Source organism: Chionomys nivalis, chromosome 1, assembly GCF_950005125.1.
Source record: "Chionomys nivalis chromosome 1, mChiNiv1.1, whole genome shotgun sequence".
In the NCBI taxonomy this organism is placed as follows: domain Eukaryota; kingdom Metazoa; phylum Chordata; class Mammalia; order Rodentia; family Cricetidae; genus Chionomys; species Chionomys nivalis.
This window is the reverse complement of record NC_080086.1, coordinates 10,292,939-10,315,094: the sequence shown is the minus strand read 5'-3', so window position 1 is coordinate 10,315,094 and position 22,156 is coordinate 10,292,939. Positions and strand designations below refer to the sequence as shown.

Genomic DNA, 22,156 nt, shown 5'->3' with positions numbered 1-22,156 from the left:
AGTCACTGTGTTATTTGTATAGAGCAGAATGTTATATGTAATTCAATATTTGTAAGATTACATTTATGTTGTTGGTAAATTTCTAGGAGTAACAGCCTTTTTCTTCTCTTGTAGCATAAGCAGTACTCTAATGGACGTAGACAGCACAATTTCCAGTGGGCGTTCAACTCCAGCAATGATGAATGGACAAGGGAGCACGACTTCTTCAAGCAAACACATTGCCTATAATTGTTGTTGGGACCAGTGCCAGGCGTGCTTCAACTCTAGCCCAGACCTGGCAGACCACATCCGTTCCATACACGTAGATGGTCAGCGCGGAGGGGTTGGTTTTACCATTTTGTTTTTTATTCTGTTTCGATTATATTCACTTATAATTGCTAATAGAATTTTATTTTTCTCTTAATAAAGGAATTGGGAATTTTCCCCTCATTTTCTGTTACTTGCTAGGATTATATGAAAGTAGGATATGTAATTTTTTGGGTTTTGGTTTGCTCCTAGATAATGTTTTTTTTTGGTTTTTCGAGACAGGGTTTCTCTGTGGTTTTGGAGCCTGTCACAGAGATCCGCCTGCCTCTGCCTCCTAGATAATGTTTTGAAGAAATGAGCCCTTTAAAGTTGTAGTTCTTAGAAATGCATAAAAGGATGCAGTGTGTTCCCAGGTTCAGATACTGAAGGGAAAGCACCTGGAAATGGTGACTCTTGGGAGAACCTCAGTCAGCACATGGAGCTCATACTGCAGAGGGAGCTTCTCATTTGTGATCAGTGCCTGGACATCCCTCCTAGGTCAGGGGTTCATGTAAGAGGAGGTTCTGATTAGTCAGCTAACCTGGACCTTCTGGAGTATATTTAATTTTGTCATCTAATGTCATGGGATGGGCAGTGGATATAGAGCCAGTCAAGTTCAAAGTACATTAACTTTTTTGTTTTGTTTTCATGTAGGGTCTTACTCTGTAATCTAGGATAGCCTTGCCTGAGTAATTATTCTCAACTATGTCTAGTTGACCATAGTTAGTACATTTTTCAGAAACTGATATTACCTTGTAAATACAGATAATACTAGGCCATGTATCTTATTAGTCTGCCTTTACTGTTTTTGTTTGTTTGAGATAGGGTTCCATTTACTATGTAGTCCTGGTTGGCCTAGATCTCACTATTGTCTTCTTCACTGTGAGGTAGACTGATGCTGATATGGTTTAAATTGTTGTAGTTCAAGCGAGTGACTCTCTGGAGCCAGATCGATACTTAAAATATTGGGGTGGAGTGTGTAACTCCAAGAATGCTTGGGTGGCACACTTGGGACACTGCTGAGTCACTGGGACTAGACAAGGCTAACATTTTGTCATCAGTGCGGTTGCCTTTCAAGCTGGGTACTGTGGCACAGCACTTGGGAGACAGGCAGACTCATCTGAGTTGAGGCCAGCCTGGTCTACATAGTGTTCTAGGACAGCCAAGGCTACATAGTGAGATCCTGTCTCAGAAAAGTCAAAAACACCAACCAAAATTTCTTTTAAAAAATAATCATCTTTCTTATAATGAGGAACCCGAGGAGTAAATGGTTGTCTAAGTTTCATGTCTGAGTGACCCTCAAGTGGCATACTTCCACTTGGTCTACTGGTGAACTCTTCACCTTACCTCTTTGACTGGAGTGAAATCCAGTTCCCCACCTGGTCCAGCAAATATTAGTATTTTACCACATCTTAACCACTTTGGTTTCCTGTTACAGATAACGCCCTCAGGGTTTCTCTGTAGGTTTGGAACCTTTCCTGGAACTAGCTCTTGTAGACCAGGCTGATCTCGAACTCAAAAAGATCCGCCTGCCTCTGTCTCCCAAGTGCTGGGATTAAAGGAGTGCGCCACCACCGCCCGGCTAGATAACATCTTCTTACATATGCAGTCTCATGGTGTAGCTCACGCTGTCTGGCATTCACAGTCCTACCTTAGCTTTATGTCCCAAATGCAGCCGGTTACCACCATATTGCCTTTCGTGAGCACATGCCTGTTGGGTATTTGTTACTTCCTACTGTGGCATAAGCGGTTTTGGCGCTTGATTTATCTACTATATATAGACTTAGGATCACTATTTACATAGAGATCACTTGGCATTTCCTGGTAGGTTTGAGAGAATTGAATCTTGGATCCTATGAATTAAATTAGCACACAGCCTTTGTGAATATTCTCCATTATTTGAATCTCGTCAGAAAAATGAAGTGAGACTAAGTTTCCTTTTTGTGAAACAAAGTTAAAATTTATTATTAAAAAATGGCTGAGTGGGTAAAGGGGTTTGCTCAAAGTTGTCCTGTATCCTCCACATGAATGTTGTGTCACGAAAGCCTGCAGACTACGCAATAATTTACATAGTGCTAGAGAGATGACTCAGTGGTTAATACTGGCTGCTCTTGTGAAGGACCTGGATAATGCCTTCTTCTGACCTCTGAGGGTACATGGTGCACATACGTATATGAAGGTAAAACATTGAAGCACATAAAAGTAAATAAAATATAAAAAAAGTGAATAATAGTAATAATTTAAAGAGTTTGGGGGCTGAACAGTTGGCATAATAGTGTTTAAGAGTATTTGTTGCTTTTGGAATGAACCTTAGTTTACATTTATGCCCATCAGTAACTCCAGTGTCAGTCAAGTGGTAGTACATGTCTTTAATCACAGTACTCAGGAGGCAGAGGCAGGAGGATCTCTGTGAGTTTGAGGCCAACCTGGTCTACAAGAGCTAGTTCTAGGATAGACTCCAAAGCTACATAGAAACCTGTCTTGAAAAACCAAAAAAAAAAACAACAACTCACAACCATCTGTAATGGGGTCTGGTGTCCTCTTCTGGCCTTCAGGCATACACATAGACAGAATATTGTATACATAATAAATAAATAAATATTTGAAAAACCAAAAAAAAAAAAAAAACCCTCCAGGAACCAACTGGACATGCATCGAAGAGAGGTAGTGGCCAATCCTGAGCCTGACTACCTGTGCTCAAATCTGAAGATTTTAGGCAAAGGTCGAAGGGCTGATGCCACAGAATTATTCTCCTTGCATGAGCTGTGATACACGTCAAACACACACAGAAGCAGAGAGAGTTAAACCAGAAATAGAGGTGGAGTTCTTTAGGAAAGGGATGGACAGTATATATGTACTACTTGGGTGTGGGCTTCCCGAAAAGGAGGGGGGTGGGGTAAAGATAGATATGGGAGAATGCCCGAGTTTTAGCAATAGCCATATATATAATTTTAGTGGTTCAAGATATTTCATTTGTTTGAGGCAGGGTTTCTTTGTGTAGCATTGGCTGTCCTGGAACTTGCTCTGTATGTGAGGGTGGACTTGAATTCATAGAGATGCACCTGCCTCTGCCTCCTAAGTGCTAGGATTAAAAGCCAGTGCCACTGTTTCATGTCTGAGTGACCCTCAAGTGGCATACTTCCACTTGGTCTACTGGTGAACTCTGTTCACCTTACCTCTTTCACCACTGCCTGGCTTTTTTCCCCCCCTTTCGAGATAGGGTTTCTCTGTGTAACAGCCCTGGCTGTCCTGGAACTAGCTCTTGTAGATCAGGCTGGTCTTGAACCCACAGAGATCCGCCTGTCTCTGGCTTTTTTTTTTTTTTAAAGATTTATTTTATGTATGTATGAGTATTTTGCCTGAGTGTATGTGTATGTACCGTGTGTTGTGCACAGAATTCAGGTCTTTTGTAGGAGCAGAAAAATACTCTTAACCTCTTGAGCCATTTCTTTTTTATATATTTATTTATTATGTATGTAATATTCTTTCTGTGTGTATGCCTGCAGGCCAGAAGAGGGCACCAGACCTCATTACAGATGATTGTGAACCACCATGTGGTTGCTGGGAATTGAACTCAGGACCTTTGGAAGAGCAGGCAATGCTCTTAACTGCTGTGCCATCTCTCCAGCCCTTGAGCCATTTCTGTAGCCCTCTCATTAGATAAAACTTTCTAAAAATTCTGTCTCTTGATATGACATTTGATGACTGTTAGTACAGGTGTCTTAGTGGTATTACAGGGCCTGCCACAAAGCCTTAGAATTTCTATAATTTTGTTTGTTTTTCCAGACAGGGTTTCTCTGTGTTACCCTGGTTGTCCTGGAACTCACTCTGTAGTCCAGGCTGGCCTCAAACTCACAGATCTGCCTGCCTCTGCCTCCTAAGTACTAGAAATTTTTTTTTATTAGTTTTTCGAGACAGGGTTTCTCTGTAGCTTTGGAGCCTGTCCTGGAACTAGCTCTTGTAGACCAGGCTGGCCTCGAACTCACAGAGATCCGCCTGCCTCTGCCTCCCGAGTGCTGGGATTAAAGGCGTGCTCCACCACCGCCCGTCTCCTTAAGTACTAGGATTAAAGATGTGAACGGTAACTGCCTTTTCCCAGTTTTCTTAATTAGGGAGGCATCCCTCCAGCCTCAAGAAACTGTTTTAATTCTTTTTAAGTGTGTAATTCAGTGGCATACTGTGTAAGTTTATACCATTGTGTAGTTTTGATTATTTTTATGGCTTTTCCATTATCATCTTGATGAAATCTGGACCACTTAAGCTCATCCCCTTAAGTGGATAGATGTTTTGGTGACCACTTTCTGTCTCAATGTTGTCTCCATATCATCTACGAGGACTTGTATTTTCTCCCAGTGCTGGAGCTAGAACCTAGGTTCTTGAGCATGCTTGACAAGCAATTTAACACTGAGCCTAAGGCACAGCCTCTTTGTACCTCATGAGTAGGGAATATCTGACTTTGATTGCCTAGTGATGTTTTTAGATTTCTTTTTCCTTTAGAGGTTAAAGTGCCATCATGAAACAGACAGAAAAAGATGAGTTTTACTGGAACAGTAAGTGAGTACGATCTGAATATTATATTATCTCCTGCTCTGTTTTCCTCTTCCTCTGTTGATCTTTACCCTGGGAGATATAAGAGCTCACCTCTACCAGCTCCAAGTTGTCTGTGTTGCCATGTCCATATGAGCTTTAATTTTTGTTGGCTACTGAACTACTGAATAGTAGCTTTTTCTTAAGTTTTCATTAAATTTTTTTTTTTTTTAGGCTGGGCAGTGGTGACACTTGCCTTTGATGCCAGCATTTGAGAGGCAGAGGCAGGCTTGAGTTCAAGGGCAGTCTTTGTCTACAGAGAGAGTTCCAGGACAGCCTATCTTGTTAAAATAATAATAATAAATTTAGACTTTTTTTTTTTTTATTTTTGAGACAGGGTTTCTCCGTAGCTTTTGGTTCCTGTCCTGGAACTAGCTCTTGTAGTCCAGGCTGGTAGACATTTATTCTATTCGTGTGGATATTTTGCTTATATATCTATGTATATTTTGTGCTTGCCTGTGGATGGTTGTGAGCTACCATGTGGGTGCTGGGAACTAAAACCAGGTCCTCTGCAAGAATAGCAAGTGTTCTTAACTGCTGAACCATCTTTCCAACCCCCTTAAAATTTTTGTTCATTTTTAATGTGTGTGGGTGTTTTGGATGCATTCATGTCTGTTCTCTCTGTGCATGCCTGGTGCCTACAGACTGGGGGTATAGACAGCTGTGAGCTGCCATTTGATTGCGGAGAATTGAACTCAGGTCCTCTGGAAGAGAAGCCAGTGCTCTTAACTGCTGAGCCATCTGTTCAGTAGCCCTCCTGACTTTTTATATGTAAGTGTGGATGGGCATATGAGAGATTAAATTACTTAAGCAATAGTTTATGAATATACTTCAGAGAATTATGAGACAGCCTGGGTGTTATATAATCCTAGCACTCAGACTGAGGTAGGAATATCTAGGCTACACTGGATTAGTATCAAAGAATAACAAACAATAATAACAAAAACATGAGAATGTTTTGTATAATTAAAAAAGAGGGGTAAAAACAAAGCTTTTGTGTCACATGTAATAAATTGTGTCTGTACTTTGGATACTCCCATAATGGCGTGGGTGTGATTTGAGATTTGGGCCTGAAACTTTTTGGGTTTATCTTGTTGGCCTTGACTTTGGCACTTTTTGTCTTCTGAGTTCTGGAATATAGGTATGTACCACCACACTGGTTAATGTGTTACTGTTTTGCCCAGTATTCCCCAGTAATACACAAGATTCTCCATATCACAAGAGAATGGACTGTGGATTTATTAAAATAGCTAAACCTTAATTGATTTATAGGGCCTACTGCTGAGTATGGTGAGGCAAACCTTTAATTCCCTTCACTGGAGGCCATGAGAGTTGGATCTTCGGGAGTTTGAGGTCAGCCTTATTTACATAGCAAGTTCCAGTCAAGACTACATAGTGAAACCCTGCCTCAGAACAACGACAATAACAATAGCAACAGAAAAATAAAATCATTTTATATTAGAAGTATTTCTAAAAATCAAGTATAAAAGTACTTTTCAAGGCTGAGGCAGGATGATGCCTAGTTAGAGAGGTTCAGAGGTTACATGTGAGAATCTATCTCAAAACCAAATAACTGGGGCTAGAGAGGTGGTTCAGTGATTGAGAGCACAGGCTGATCTTCTGGGAGGACTCAGGTTCCGTCCTAGCATTTAATTTGGTGGCTAACTTCTGTCTGTCACTCCAGGTCCAAGGGCATCTGGTCTACCCTTCTGCCCTCCAAAGGCAATGTATGGGTGTGGTGCACAGATGTGGATTCAGGGAAAACATACACATTTTAAAAAAGAGTATTTAAAAAAATACCATAAAGCAAACCATAGCCACGCATGAACAACTACATTTGTGCATCTATGGCCTTAGGTTCTGCCTTCCCCTTCTGTATCTGATCCTTCTCTCTTCCCTTCCCCTCTCTGTTGATTCCTTGCTTTGAGAGACAGGGTTCCTTTTTAATTAAGAGTAGTTACTTGAAATTTTAGATTAATAGAGCAGATCTGTTAAATTCTTGGCAGGAGAGGTTCAGTCAGGAGGATCATAGAGGACAGCCTGGGCTACATTGAGGGTACCTATCTCAAAAAGCCAAGCCATCCAAACAATTTTGAGACAGAGTTTCACTATGTAGACCAGGCTGGCATTAAATTCACAGATCTACCTGCTTCTGCCACCTCAGTGATAGGTTTAAAGGCGTGTCACTCACTATACCCAGTAGATACATGTTTGTTACATTTATCCACTGTGAGTGAGTGAGTGTGAGAAGAGGGGGAGCGGGCAGAGATCAGAATGAAGCTTGCCGGAATTGGCTCTTCCACCATGTGGGTCTAGGGATTGAACTCAGGGCAGTAAATGCCTTTGTCTACCGAGCCACCTCACTGGTCTAAAAGTAATCTTGGAGATGTTTTTCTGGTGGGTCTATTGACCATGAGTCCTCTCTGATTTACCCTTTGAACTTCGCTTATAGCCCAAGCAGGCTTTGTACTCATCTTCCTGCTTCATCCTGTTAAGCAGCTGCAATTATATGCCTGCTCTGCCAGGCTTGTTTAAAGGAACTTTTAAAACTTGAACTGTGAAACATAGGATGAATATAGGAGGGCCAGAAATCGGTGAGAGGAGGAAGAGGAAGTGTTTTGAAATGCACTGTCTGCTTAATTGACATTTATGTGTAGTACCATGGGATCAGTCATCTAGGAGGGCAACAGTGATGCTTCCTTGTTAGAATACGTTCTGTTTTGAGATGAGTCTCATGTAGTCCAGGCTGGCCTCAGATTTGCTGTGTAGCTAAAGATTGACTTTGAATTTTGGATCCCCTTGCCTTCACCTCCCAGTTGCTAGGCAAGTACTTTACCAACTGCTGGGTCATACAGAAGTCCCAGATCTTGTAGTACCTGCTAAGGAACTGGGGTCAGGCCTGCATCACCAGGTCCAGCTTGTGTTAGAGTGGCACAGAGCTCTCTCTACCTGAGAAAACCAAAAGCCAGAGTAGATCAGCATCTACCTGACAACTGTTGTTAGTTCATAGACTGAGATGCTTGCTACACTTGGATGTGCAGATGTGTGCCTGATTCTCAAGGAAGGAGACCAAAAGAAAATGTCAGATTTCCTGGGACTGGAGGTAGATTGATGGGAGCCACCAAGTGGGTGCTGTGAATTTAACACAGGTCTCTGCAAGAGTGGCCAGTGCTCTCCAGCCCCGTGTTTTATGTTTTTAGTTTATTTTCTTGTTGCTTCCTGGGATTCAGCCCCAGGGTCTGTGCATGGTAGGCAAGCACTCTACTGCAGAGCTGCATTCTCAGCCCTTAAAATATTTTTCTGCAGTCTGTTTTTCTGTGTGTTTTATATGTAGTACTCTGTAGTGAGTATTGAAATGATTCTGTTTGTAATTATTCGTAGGAAGAAGATTCTCAAAAGTAGCTTTTTTGTTGTTTTTGTTTTGAGGCAGGGTCTCACTCTGCCAGTTCTTTCAGAGACTGCAGTGTATGGGACAGTTGCCAGTGTTTGGAATCCTTCGGAAATCTCAGAAGGGAAGACTAGGCTACTAGTGCTGGAATTTTCCAGACCTGTTCAGATTTGGTTTCCTGAGGCTGAGAATGTAGTTCTTCACAGTGAAAGATCAGTCTTTGTTCCCTAACTTTGTATATTTTCTACAGAATTAAGATAGCTAAAAATACTTCTTAATGGGAAGAACAGTACAGGAATGTAGAATGTTAGGCATGCCAGAATAGGAATCCATGAGTAGAAAAGCTTGACAGCAAAATTTTTATTTCTTTTAAAATTTGAATGTGACTTATGCAAAGTATTTTTTGACTCATTTCTTTGATGTTAAAAGCTTATCTACTAGTTAATGTTTATCTTTAGTTTTTATATTTTCTTAGTATTGAGAAGTAGCAAATCCTTTATAAAAACAAAAATAAGTTTGTCTTAGTGTGTGGAAGTTGTCATCTTTTATGTACCCTCATCCTGAGGGGTCTGCTAGTTTCTTACTGAGGGAAAAGGACCTAGCATTGAGAGTGGGGCAAAACTGTTCCCTATTGGTTAACTAGAGTATTTTGAGTGCAATTAGTAGTGGCTTTTTTATCAGTTGAAGATTTTCATCATATTTGAAATTTTGAGTGATCAGAGTCTTTATTGGGATAAGTGACAGCCATTGTTTTCCTTACAGGTGTTTGTTTGCTTGTGGAAAGGTTGTAAGGTGTATAACACCCCGTCCACCAGTCAGAGTTGGTTGCAGCGGCACATGCTGACACACAGTGGAGACAAACCTTTCAAGGTACGTATGTGTGGCTTTCCTAAAGTCGCTTCCTGAGCTCATCTCCTCCTTCTTAAGGTTAGCTCTCACTCTATTCTTAGCTCATGTGATCCTGAACTCCTAATGTAAGCCAAGCTGGCTTCAAAGTTGACAGCCTTGCTGCCTTGGCCTCCAGTTTTTTGGATTACAGGCTGAGCCATCATGCCTGGCTAACCTGTGTAACGAGCATGCTTTGACCCTTCTAAACATTTCTTTTCAGTGCTGAGGTGCAAACATAGGATTTTGAAGCATTTTCCCACAGACTTGTTCCCAGTGCCTTCTAAAAAATAAAAAAGACTCCTTTGTTTAAACATTTTTACTGGTGCTTAGATTTCAAAAGTAGTTGGAGATAAAGATTTAAAATTGAGTTTGAAGAATAGCAAATTCACTGTTAGGTCAGAGTCCCTTCCCTCCTTCCCCCCTCTACTTTTTGTGAGCGGGTCTTGCTATATAGCCCATTGACCTGAAACTCCCAGTATAGTCCAGGCTACTCTCAAAACGCCTCCCTCAGCCTGAGTGTCAAAAACAGGCACGTACCCCTGTGCCTTGCCCTTATTCAAGATCGAGTATGAGCTTTGTTTTGTTTTTGCTGAACTATTTTAAATAGTGTTCTAATTTATGTTTTAACAATCTTATTAATATCCTATATTATGTGAATGTATGCCCCTTTTGATTGGGAAACATTTACTTATGAGTTGGAATTTTTTTTTTTTTTTTAATATTCTCACTGTAACTGGATGGCTTGAAACTTGCTAAGTAGACCAAGCTGACCTTGAACTCATAACAGATCTGATTGTCTCTACCTCCTAAGAGCTGGAATTATAGGTATTCGCCACCATGCCCTGCTCCCACTGGACACAGGCAAGGCAGTATTTCTAAAGGTGTTAGGAGTGAGTTTTACAGAAACCTGTATTTTTGTTGTTATAATAATTCTCTCTGTTGGTTGAGTTCAGCTTGATAATTAAACACATGTATATAGCATGTACTCATCAAATCAAGCTCCCTTTTCTTGGTTGCCCCATAGGAATCATATAAATGAGTAAAACAGTGCTGTCTAGATAGTGCATATACCTTTGGAAGAGCAGGCAGTGCTCTTAACCTCTGAGCCATGTCTCCAGCGCCCCCCCCCATGTATCTTTAAGTGTGTCTGTGTCTCGATTTAGTGCATATGAATGCAGTTGCTTTGGAGACCAATGTCTGCAAGAAGGGGTTGGATTTCCCCAGGAGCTGTTAGCTACAAGCTGTACAGGTGTTGAGTACCAAATTCCATTCTTTTAACCAGCTTGTCTCTTGTCCTAGGTCACTCCTATTCTGCTATCTGCTATCTTGCTCTAGTTGAATAAACCCTTTGCTCTGCTTTTTCTTTCATTCAGTAAGTTATTGGTAAGATAAATCAAAATTGTATGAAGCAGCATTTTTTTCTTTCTATGAAATACCTGTGTTAGGTTCCACAGAAGCGTTAAACTACAGTGTCCTGTCAGTTTGTTCCTGTTTCTCACTGGCTATGGATTGTTTCTGATCTTTGCCTGCTATGCATTGAGCTGCCTATGAACATCTTCCACCCACCTGTAGATTGTACACACACATTTGGTTTTCTTTGCTACACAATGTCTTGATATTACCAGCATTTCTGATTTTGGCTAAGAAGTTTGAATAATCTTTCCTTATTATAGCTTTAAATTTTGATCTTTCCGAGATGTGACCCCATGGCCTGTTGACTTGTACATTCCAGGGTAGGAGCACGAGGATTAGAATTAGTAAGAAAAAGGAATAGTGATGTAAGAGAAAAAAGAGACAGGAACACAGAACATCATCAGGAGGGACATTCAGTTAATACTGATTTCGACTTGTTTATATTTCCAAAAGGGGAGGGGGATATAAGGAATAGACTTGAATTCTCCGACCTTTGGTCCAGGTGGAGCAGATTCATGTCTATATCCAAAATACTAATTAACCACACCGTAAGTCAGAATGTCTTGTTTGTAGCAACCTTTTGTCAACATCTTTGAGAGAGCAAAAATAAGCTCAAACTCTGACCTCCAGTTAAGATAGAACAGGCTCTCATCTGTGTGTGTTCCCACAATGGCCTTTGCACATTAGGTAAACACTCTTATTCAAAGCTCTGTCTGGCTCTCTGTTTCCACTTCCATGTTTCCCATGAGTGAGGCTGATTATTTTTTAATAATCATTAAATTATTAATAAATATCATTTAATTGATATTTATTGAGCTCTACATTTTTCTCTGCTCCCCTCCCTGCCTCTCCCCTCTCCCCTTCAACCCTCCCCCAAGGTCCCCATGCTCCCAATTTAATCAGGATATCTTGTCTTTTTCTACTTTTTACTTCCCATGTAGATTAGACCTATGTAAGTCTCTCTTAGTGTCGATATTGTTGTCTAAGTTCTCTGGAATTAGGGTTTGTAGGATGGCTTTCTTTATGTTTAAAAACCACCTATGAGTGAGTACATGTGATAATTGTCTTTCTGGGTCTGGGTTACCTCACTCAAAATAATGTTTTCTAGCTCCATCCATTTTCCTGCAGAATTCAAGCTGTCATTTTTTTTTCCTCTGCTGTACTGTAGTACTCCATTGTGTGAATGTACCACATTTTCCTTATCCATTCTTCAGTCAAGGGGCGTTTAGGTTGTTTCCAGGTTTTGCCTATGACAAATAATGCTACTGTGAGCATAGTTGAGTACGTATCCTTGCGGCACGATTGAGCATCCTTTGAATATATACCCAAAAGTACGATTACTGGGTCTTGAGGGAAGTTGTTTCCTAGTTTTCTGAGAAATCGCCACACTGACATCCAAAGGGGCTGTACCAGCTTGCATTCTCACCAGCAAATGTGGAAATGTTCCCTTTTCCCCACAACCTCTCCAGCATAAGTTGTCATCAGTGTTTTTGATCTTGGCCATTCTTTCAGGTGTAAGATGGAATCTCAGCGTTGTTTTGGTTTGCATTTCTCTGATGACTAAAGATTTTGAACATTTCCTTAAATATTTTTCAGCCATTTTAAATTCCTCTGTTGAGAGTTCTCTGTTTAGGTCTGTACTCCATTTTTTATTGTATATTTTGGAGATCAGACGTCTATCTGATGTGGGGTTAGTGAAGATCTTTTCCTATTCTGTAGGCTGTTGTTTTGTCTTGTTGTGTAGACTGCCTTGGCAGGTCAGTTAGTCTAGGGATTGTAACCCGTCTGGCTGGTCAGTTATTCCAGGGTCCCGGAGAGGCGCTATCTGAAAGACATGGGCGGGAGACAGGAAGGAGGCCAAGCAGGGTTTGTCAAAGCCTCCGTTTATTAGCGTCATGGTTGTGGCTTATATAGCCCCTGGATGAGGAATTTGGGAGGGGCAGGGGCATGACCAGGACAAAAAGGGATCTTGCAGCGAGATGGTCCAAGCCGGACACCTTGGCCAGGAGGTTACGATTGGTCAGGTCACAATTCCTTGGCCAGAAAGTCACAAGTTGACACACCTAGTTCTCTAGATAGTTAGAATGTGAGGCGGGTTCAGCTAACAGATAGCTCTCTGTTAACAGATAATTGGGTATGGGATAGGCTCTGCCAATAAAACAGTTCTAAATACTGTAGGGTGTGGGGCTCTCTACAAACTCCCCAGGGCAATGGTCCCTACAATAATTTTGGGAGAAAATGGCTCCTGACATTATTGACCGTATCCTTTGCTTTACAGAAGCTTTTCAGTTTCAGGAGGTCCCATTTATTAATTGTTTCTTAGTGTATCTGCTGCTGGGGTCATATTTTGTGTTCAAGTGTATTTTCCACTTTCTCTTCTATAAGGTTCAGTGTGGCTGGCTTCATGTCTTAGCTGCCGAGCCATATCCAGCTCCAGGCTATCTTTTCTCATTATATGTTGCAGACACCTTTAAAAATTGAAATTTACTGATTACATTTAACACAAAATTATTTGAGGATAGTCCCATTGATAAGATCATTCCAGTGTGTGTGTGTGTGTGTGTGTGTGTGTGTGTGTGTGTGTGTGTGTGTGTGTGTATATATATATATGTATTTCTTTTTTTAGTTTCTCGAGACAGGACCTTTCTTTGTGGCCCTGGCTGTCCTGGAACTAGTTGTGTTAGATTAGGCTGACCTTGAACTCACAAAAATTTGCCTGCCTGTCCCGAAGTGCTGGTATTAAAGGCACGCGCCACCATCACTCAATTTAATTTTGGTTTTTCAAGACAGGATTTCTCTGTATAACAGCCCTAACTGTCCTGGAACTCCTCTGTAGACCAGGGTGACCTTGAACTCAGATCTGCCTGCCCCTGCCTCCTGAGTGCTAGGATTAAAGGTGTGTGCAACCACTGCCAGGCTTGTTTTATTTTTCTCTCTGAAGTCTTGAAGACAGAACTCAAGGCTTTTGTGCTTGGACCTATTACTGACCTATAGACACGGCCCAATACATGAGTTTAGCTCTACTGCTGTTGCAGTTATTATCTTTCTGTGTCTTGCTGAATTTGTAGATGCCCTTTCTGGGCAGGAAGTTTGTTTTGTTCGGTCCTGTTCTTGTACCGTGCACACTAGTCGATATTGGGAAGTGTTTGCACTGATAGCTCACTCCAGTCATTCATCCTTCTCATTCACTGAGCTCCCATAAAGTGAGTGTAGAGTCTTCTTGTTTTTATTGAGCTGTACATTTTTCTCCGCTCTCCTCCTTTCCTCCCATCTCTCTTCCTGCCCTCTCCTGTGACCCCCACAGTCTTAATTTACTTAGGAGATTTTGTCTTTTTCTCCTTCCTGTGTAGATCCATGTGTGTCTCTCTTAGGGTCCTCTTTGTTGTCTAGGTTCTCTGGAGTTGTGGACTATAGGCTGTTTTTCTTCTCTTTTTCTTTTTTTGCTTTATGTCTAAAAGCCATTTATGATATGGTACATATTTATCTTTCTGGGTCTGGGTTACCTCACTCAATATGTTTTTTTTTCTAGATCATATCCATTTGCCTGCAAATTTCAAGATGTCATTATTTTTTACTGTTGTGTAAATGTCCCACATTTTTTTTAACCATTCTTCTGTTGAGGGACATCTAGGTTGTTTCCAGGTTCTGGCTATGACAAATAATGCTGCTATGAACAAGATTTTCAAAGAAGAACTAGTACCAACACTACTTAACACGAGTGTAGAGTCTTAATAACAACACTAGGTACCATTTTTATTAGCACTATATAAGTAGCTTGTTGAATGTTTGGGCTGTCCTTAATTTTAGAAGACTCTGTAAGCACACAACTGTTGATTTCCACTACTATACAAAAACATGTCTGTGATTCACAAGGTGTTCTGGGCTTAAAATATGCATAAGGGTGTTCATATTTTCAAGATACATTGGGGTTTGTATACACAGTGAATGTGCAATGGCAGACCCAGGTGAGGACACAGCTTGGTACTCACTGATAGCATAATGTGCTGATTTTTTTTCTGAAGTTAGGATTCGTAGTGTCTTGGATAGAAGAGCCGGGAAGCGTGGAGGATGGTATTGTGGACGGTTTAGTGTTGAACTTTACTAATTACATATTTGTAGTTTATTTTCTAAGTCAGAAACTGAGTAGATTGGATCTATGAGAATGTCCTCTAACATAACATTAAATCTAGAAGTCTAACAAATACATAAAGCTTTTCAAACTCTTTTCAGATTTCTTTCCTACTTGTTCTTTTTTTGTTTTGTTTTGTTTTTTGTTTTTTGAGACAGGGTTTCTCTGTGGTTTTGAGCCTGTCCTGGAACTAGCTCTTGAACTCACAGAGATCCGCCTGTCTCTGCCTCCCGAGTGCTGGGATTAAAGGCGTGCGCCACCACCGCCCGGCTCTTTCCTACTTGTTAAACGGCATAGAAAAAACAAGGAGGCATCTGAAAGGTTTTGTGGATACACACCACATGCTCACACTCAGAGGTCACTTCTTCTGCCTTCCAAGTGCTGGGGTTAAAGGCATGCCATCGCCACCCAGCTGGTTATGCTGCGTGGCTTTAATCCTAGTACTCTGGTAGGAGAGGCAGGAGGATCTCTGAATTGGAGGCCAATGTGGTCTAGAAATAAGTTTCAGGCTAGCTAGGGCTTCTAGGGAGATTTTTTAAATTTTTTATTTTTTATTTTTTTTATTTTTTTTTTTTTTTGGTTTTTCGAGACAGGGTTTCTCTGTAGCTTTTGGAGCCTGTCCTGGAACTCCCTTTGTAGACCAGGCTGGCCTCGAACTCACAGAGATCCGCCTGCCTCTGCCTCCCAAGTGCTGGGATTAAAGGCGTGTGCCACCACCGCCCGGCAAATTTTTTATTTTTTAATAAAAATCAACAGTATCTAGGAATTGGAGTAACCACTGGGTAGTAACCTTCCTATCCTGGTTATATAAACATGGTTTATTCAAAATCATCTCTTCTAGGAAACTGATCCTGTAGGTGTTGTACAGTGGGGAGAGCAGTGAAATTAAGTTTGGAAATAGCCGTGCCACTGCTAAGTGGTGTACTTGTTGGATAACTGTTTGTTTTTAAAGTAAGCTTGTAAAAAAAAAAAAGTGCTTCATGTTTCTTTTCTAGAACCAGTTTTGTTGTGCTGGAGTTTACCGCTAAAACCATCCTCAGCCTGCAGTTCTGCTCACGCTTCATGCGTAACCTTGACAGCCCCTTTCTTTCTTCTTTTTAGTGTGTAGTTGGTGGCTGCAATGCCAGCTTTGCTTCTCAGGGAGGGCTCGCTCGCCATGTACCCACACACTTCAGTCAACAGAATTCCTCAAAAGTTTCTAGCCAGCCAAAGGCCAAAGAAGAATCTCCTTCTAAAGCTGGAATGAACAAGAGAAGGAAACTAAAGAACAAAAGACGACGCTCATTACGTAAGTGTTCACCTAGAAAGCCTCTGTGTAGGAAAAAGGCTTTATGCGAGTCCAGTTTACTGGTATTGAGTTTGGCTTGTTGCTACCATGGGAAGTAATACATGGTACCTGCCTGTCAAAATGAGAACCTAGTGAGAAGTGTTTGTAGAAGCTAAGCTAAAAGAGTGTTAAGTGTATGTGATCTTAGAATATAAACTATATATATTTAGAGAATCAGATACCAAGAGATTTAATTTATTATAAATTGGGAAAATTTTAAACATGACAGTGTTTGCTTCCAGAATACTTTAGAAAAATACCGTGTGTCAGAAGTAAAAATTACATAAAAGTAAACCAAAATGTAGACTATATGTTTGCAATATGAACATGAAGATTTTGTTCTTAATTAGTGGGTTATAAAATACTCCTTTGATACTTAGGGTCAAAATAATTAGATAATTAGAGATCCCCAGTGCTGGGATTATAGCTGTGTGCCACTAATCTAGACCCCCCATTTTGGTTTCTTTTCCAGGCATTCTCAGCCTAGCCCAGTCTGGCCTCCAACTCTTTATGCCCTGATCCCACTTCTGCCTGTTGAGCATTCTTAGAAAGTGAAAGTGGGCATAGTTCAGTACCCAGTTGTGCTTAGGACTGGCATATGTGTTGCTTGAGGAGATGGTGCTCTTACCTGCAGTTTCTATTACGGCCAGCTGCTAAGGTGGGCCGAGTGCTAGTGACAGGTGTGGATGGAAGCACTTCTTACTGTTACGGGTTTTGTTTGGGGAGAATGAATGGATGTTGTTCTCAGCTTTAAAACATACAGAGCCTTTCAGTTTTGGGGACCACTGTTCAGACAGTGCTGTGGTTTGAATTCCATTTTTCCTCTAAAACACATAGCCATGATGGATTCTGAGAGTCAGTTTGTCAGCATTTTACTCAGGGAATTCATTGTAGCCAATTTACTTCATCCATCATAGGTCTTCAGTAGAACTAAAGCATTACTTCTTTCCTGTCTCCTCTCCGGTAAAGGCTGGATTAGAATCAGGATTATCAATACTTAACTCTTTGGAGATTACCTTTTCTGAGTGTCTGGAGAATGGATCTTGGTACAGGCCCCGAACTCCTGACCCTGCACTCATTCTTCCCAAGAGTTTAGAGTGAGCTGCTGAACCTGGCTTAATTGTGGTTTTATTTTTAATATACTAAAACAAGAGATTGCTGTGAGTTTGAGGCCAACCTTGGCTATCTGCATAAGGCATTTCAGACCAGCTTGGGTTATATAATGAAATCAAAGATTTTAAAGACAAAACAACAATCTATGAATGAAGGTTAAGGTTAAGCCATGTGCAGTTACACAGTTGAGAACTGGTTGAGACTTAGAAATGTATTGATGGGGTAGAGCGCCTGTCTTACATGTTGGAGCCCCTGGCCTCAGTCCCTAGGAGTTAGTTACATATTTGGCTGAGTGCAGTGGCTTGTGTCTGGCTAAAGTGAAAGGATTATTTATTTGAGCTCTCTAGTGTTCCAAGGCTCAGATTTTTATGTGCAATTTTTCTTAAATTGTTTTTACTTGGGACATTTATTTATTAAGAAAATACTGGTTGAAAGCTTGGAACTAATATTGCCTCATTGTCACAAATTTGGAAAGATTTTGATAGCATAAAATGAGTTCATGAAATTACAAGGTAAGTTTGAAACCTCCTTGTGTTGGTGATGGTGAAATAGTTATTGCTGAAAACCCAATTTGGTTTTGAGGATTTTTATGAAAAAATAAAGCTGCTGGAGTGTGGAATGGTGGAGTGTGAGGGTAAGAAGCTGGGGAATAAAGGAGTTGCTCTGTTCATTGATAATTGGAATTCTGCCTGTCCTCAACTTATCAGAGCTCTACCCTGAACACAAAGACACATGCAACTAGGCCATGGGCAGGACTTGCTTTTGCTTTTGCTAATCCCTCCAGTTAAAGCAGCGCTCTCCTGGGTTTGGTAAATACCTGAGCACTTAGCAGATTGTTGAAATTTAACTTTTTTTTGTGTGTTGACTTTCAGCACGACCACATGATTTCTTCGATGCACAAACACTGGATGCCATAAGACATCGAGCCATATGCTTTAACCTCTCGGCTCATATAGAAAGTTTAGGGAAGGGACACAGTGTTGTTTTTCATAGTACTGTAAGTATTCTGTTTTTCTTTCAAATTATATAGATTTGGGGGCAGGGAAAGCATGTGTTTTTCACGATTATATTTCTAAATTGCTCAATTTAGGGAATTTTGTTAACAGTAATAAAATATGTTAGATGTGGTGGTACATGCCTACGATCCCAGTACTGTGCAGGCTGAAGCAGGAGAATCTTATGTTAAAGACCCACCTGGACTACAGAATAAGTATCAGGCCAATCTAGGCAGCAGAGTTACTCAAAATGAAGAATAGGGATGTAGTTCAGTGGTAGAACACTTTCTAGCATACATATACATATATGTTCAATCCCCTGTCCCTGGTACCAAAAACCAAAGCCAGGCAGGACTGGGGGTGGAGGTGTAATTGAGGTCATCAAATCACAAGGCAGGAAGAGATATTTAGATGTGCTTTGTTTCATAGGTATAACCCTGTTTTCTAGATTGTGGCTGGCCAGCACACTGTGAAGAGTGACTGTTTCTAGGGGCTAGGCCTTCAACTCAGAATAAGGAGAATGCCGTTTTAAAAAGCAAAGCTGTAAGATCAGTTTAGTCTTTGGTTAGCTAGGAATTAATTTTATTGTCCATTCTTTTTTAAAAAATTAATGTTATGTGCATGTATATGTGCCTGGATGTACATCTGTGTACCATGTGTTTTTGGTGTCTGAGAAGATCGAATATCGTGAAACTGGATTCACAAACATTTGTTCGCTGCCGCATGGTTGCTAGTATCTGAACTCAAGTTCTCTTCAAGGGCAGCCAAAGAGACCTTTGTCTCTTTGCAGTCAATGGATGTAGTTTTGCAAAGGTTTTTTAGACTTCTGGCATTTCGAATTCTTGGAAAAATGAATGTGTTATTTTGTCTTTTTAAATTATTATTGGTGCTGTGGAGAGATGGCTCAGTAGTTAAGAGTGCTTGCTGCTCTTGCGGAGGACCTGGCACCGTGTCAGGTGACTCATAGCCATCTGTAACTCAACTCCATGGGAACCAACACCCTCTTGTGGTTTGTGGGCATTCTCTCTCTCTGGTAGAAATCTTGATTGTGCAGAGTTGTGATGTGTGTACGAGTGCACATACTGTGATGCATGTGAGGAGGGCAGAGTTCTTTCCTTCACCCTTAGTTTCTAAGGATGACATTCAGATCTCCAGGCTTATGCAGCAAGTGTCTTTACCAATTACCATTTCTCTAGCTTAGTTTCCATTATGAAACACATAAGCTACAATTGGGCAACTCTTGCTTTCTATTTCAGCAAAATGGAGATTTGAAATATTAATTGTTGGAGTAGATCATAGATTGGCATCTCACTTTATCTCCTATAATGACATTTCTTGCACTCAGGTTTTGGGGGGTGAATGTCATAGCTCCAGAGGTTAAGGAAAACACTTTGAGTTGTTGATAGTATTTCAGGTTTGACTATGCTTGAAAAACAAGATAGTGAGTATAAATGGAAGTCAGATACGTGAAAGACGTGGGAAAATGAGCAGAGCAATTCATCTGTGCTTCTGCGCCCATCCTATGGAACCTACTGGTTTTGTATTATTGTGTTTTTCTAGACAGGGTTTCTTTGTGTAGCCCTGGCTGTCCTGGAACTCTTGCTCTGTAGACCAGGCTGGCCTCACAGAGATCCACCTGCCTCTGTCTCTGCCTTCCTTGTGAGCTGCCACTGCCCCACTTAAATTTTTTCTGATGTATAGATCCCAGATTCTGGTTTGATAACAAGCTGATTGAAGTTTAATCTTGTTAAGCATGAGAGGAAAGGTGGATTTAAGACCTGAGTGAGACAAGCAGAATTCCTGGAGCTCAGTGAGCAACCAGTCTGCCAGTCAGTGAGTTCCAGGCTAAGTGAGAATCCCTATCTCAAAAGACAACATGCATACAACCCAACAACAACAAAACTAATGAAGTGGAAAGCTGGCAGGACAGCCTAGTGGTGAGAGCTCCAGCTGAACAGCCTGAGTTTGATCCCGGGAACCCATATGTTAGAAGAGAACTAAGTACACTAAGTTGTGGCCTGCATGTGCACACATGGCAAATAGAGAAAGAGAGACAGAGAAAGAGAGAAGGGAAGGAAGATAGTTGCTGGTACACACCTTTAATTCCTGCACTTGGGAGGCAGAAGCAGGAGGAACTCTTGAGTTTCTTGAGACCCAGCGTGGTCTACAGATCGAGTTCCAGGATAGCCAGGACTACAAAGAAATCCAGTCTTGAAAAAGAAAACAACAAGAATTAACAAGATACTTTTGAGACAGTTTTCCATTATTGCCTTTACCTCCCTAGTGTTGAGATTAAATTTGTGATTCACTCACTCAGGAGGCAGAGGCAGGTGGATATCTGTGAGCTCAAGACCATCCTGGTCTGCCAAGTGAGTACCAAGATAGTCAGGACTGTTACACAGAGAAACCCTGTTTTAAAAACAGGCAACAATAACAAAAAGCTTCACCAAACCTGACCTTAAAAAACTATTTAACATAAAGTAATATTATAAACAGTTGAGGAAGACACCTTATTGAGTGAGTGTGTGCGTGTGTGGGGGAGTTGTTGAACACATGCATGCCCCATAATTTTGTTTTTGATTGGTTGATTATTTTTTTTGTATGTATTGTGTGTGTAAATAACTCCAATTAAATTAAATATCCCTATCATTTTGATAATACTTAGGCTCATTAGGAGAAAATAGGGATCCTCCTTCTCCAAAAGAAAAGAAAAAAGTTAAGAATGACGGGAAATTAAATTCTAGTGTCTCTTGTATGCTTAGTAATTGAGCAACGAGTGCTGCAAACCTGTAAGTGCATGAGCATAAGGGCCCAGCCTGAGAAGAGAATGGACAGAGTATAAACTGAACCTTGCCTGGGAAAGCCAAGTGAAGGGCAGGACATCCTTGTGAGTTACTTCAGTGGATACCTGTGTGTTAAGTATAAGCCACCTTTAAATAAGAAAAAGTTTGGAACATAGTCTACACAGGCTGGCTTCAAACTTCAGACTTCAGCTTCCTGATAAAACACACACTGCACACACACATCTGCACACACCTTCACTGCACATGCACCCCTTGCCCTTGTAAGTTTTAATGAAGCACATATTTAATCACAGTCTACACAGGCTGGCTTCAAACTTGAGTCTTCAACTTCCTGCTAAAACACGCACTCACGCACATACACAAACCCTCACTGCATATGCGCGTCCCTCCCATGTCTGGTTTAGTGAATCACTTATTTAATCACAGTCTATACAGACTTTGACTTCCTGCTAAAATACAAAGACACACACACTCACCAGGAAGCAACACATTTAATCTGATCATTAGGGAGCCGGAGACAAATGAATCTTTTGAGTTCTAGGTCAGCCAGGTCTACACAAAACATCTTAAACATCTACTTTAAGTGGAAATGCTTAATACAAACTGCAAATGTAAATTTCCCTGTTACTGTCATAGGAAATAACTTTAGTGGTCATGAAACAGTTTAGACTGCTTTCGTGTGCTAATAATGTCTTAATTGAAGTTTTCTCCAGAAGAGGTCAGCAGAACCCTCATTTCCAGTTGGGTTACTGGGCTTGCTTGGTTTCTGTTCTGTCATTTGTAGGGTTCTGCTTTAGTACTTCCAAATCTACTTTTGAGCTCTATCATTAGTTGCCAAGTCTAAAATTAGGGATTTATTCGACCACCAGTTTTTATATAATGGAGGAAGTAACTTTTTTATTTAAAGTTCTCTTTTCAGTTTCTATATGTTTTCATAATAACATTGTAGTATGTATTTGGGTATTTGTAACTTGAATTGGTAAATGGTATTTGGTACATTGTAACAGGACACGCTAAATCACCAATTCAGAGTGGACACTGGGGACTTGTCCAGCACTGTCATCTTGGTTTTCAGAGTGCTAACGTGACAGTGGTTTAATACACTGTCTAGACCCGTAGGTTACTTAGGGGTAGACTTAAAGATGAATTGGCCCACCAAGAACATCAGTAAAAACCCAGCAGAAAAGATGTCTCAGTTGTAAAATAGATCTTTTTCTTTGCAGCAGT

The 22,156-nt window shown here is 40.8% G+C and overlaps 1 protein-coding gene across 1 annotated transcript in view; it reads left to right on the top strand.

The window, feature by feature from the left end:
• The window catches only part of Aebp2 (AE binding protein 2), a 41,145-nt gene that overhangs the window by 9,310 nt on the left and 9,679 nt on the right, over positions 1–22,156 (top strand). The window contains exons 2-5 of the mRNA XM_057772601.1: positions 115–322; positions 9,023–9,130; positions 15,792–15,978; positions 18,003–18,127. Of these exons, the coding sequence (XP_057628584.1) occupies positions 115–322; positions 9,023–9,130; positions 15,792–15,978; positions 18,003–18,127 (628 nt within the window). The remainder of the gene's footprint in view (positions 1–114; positions 323–9,022; positions 9,131–15,791; positions 15,979–18,002; positions 18,128–22,156) is intronic.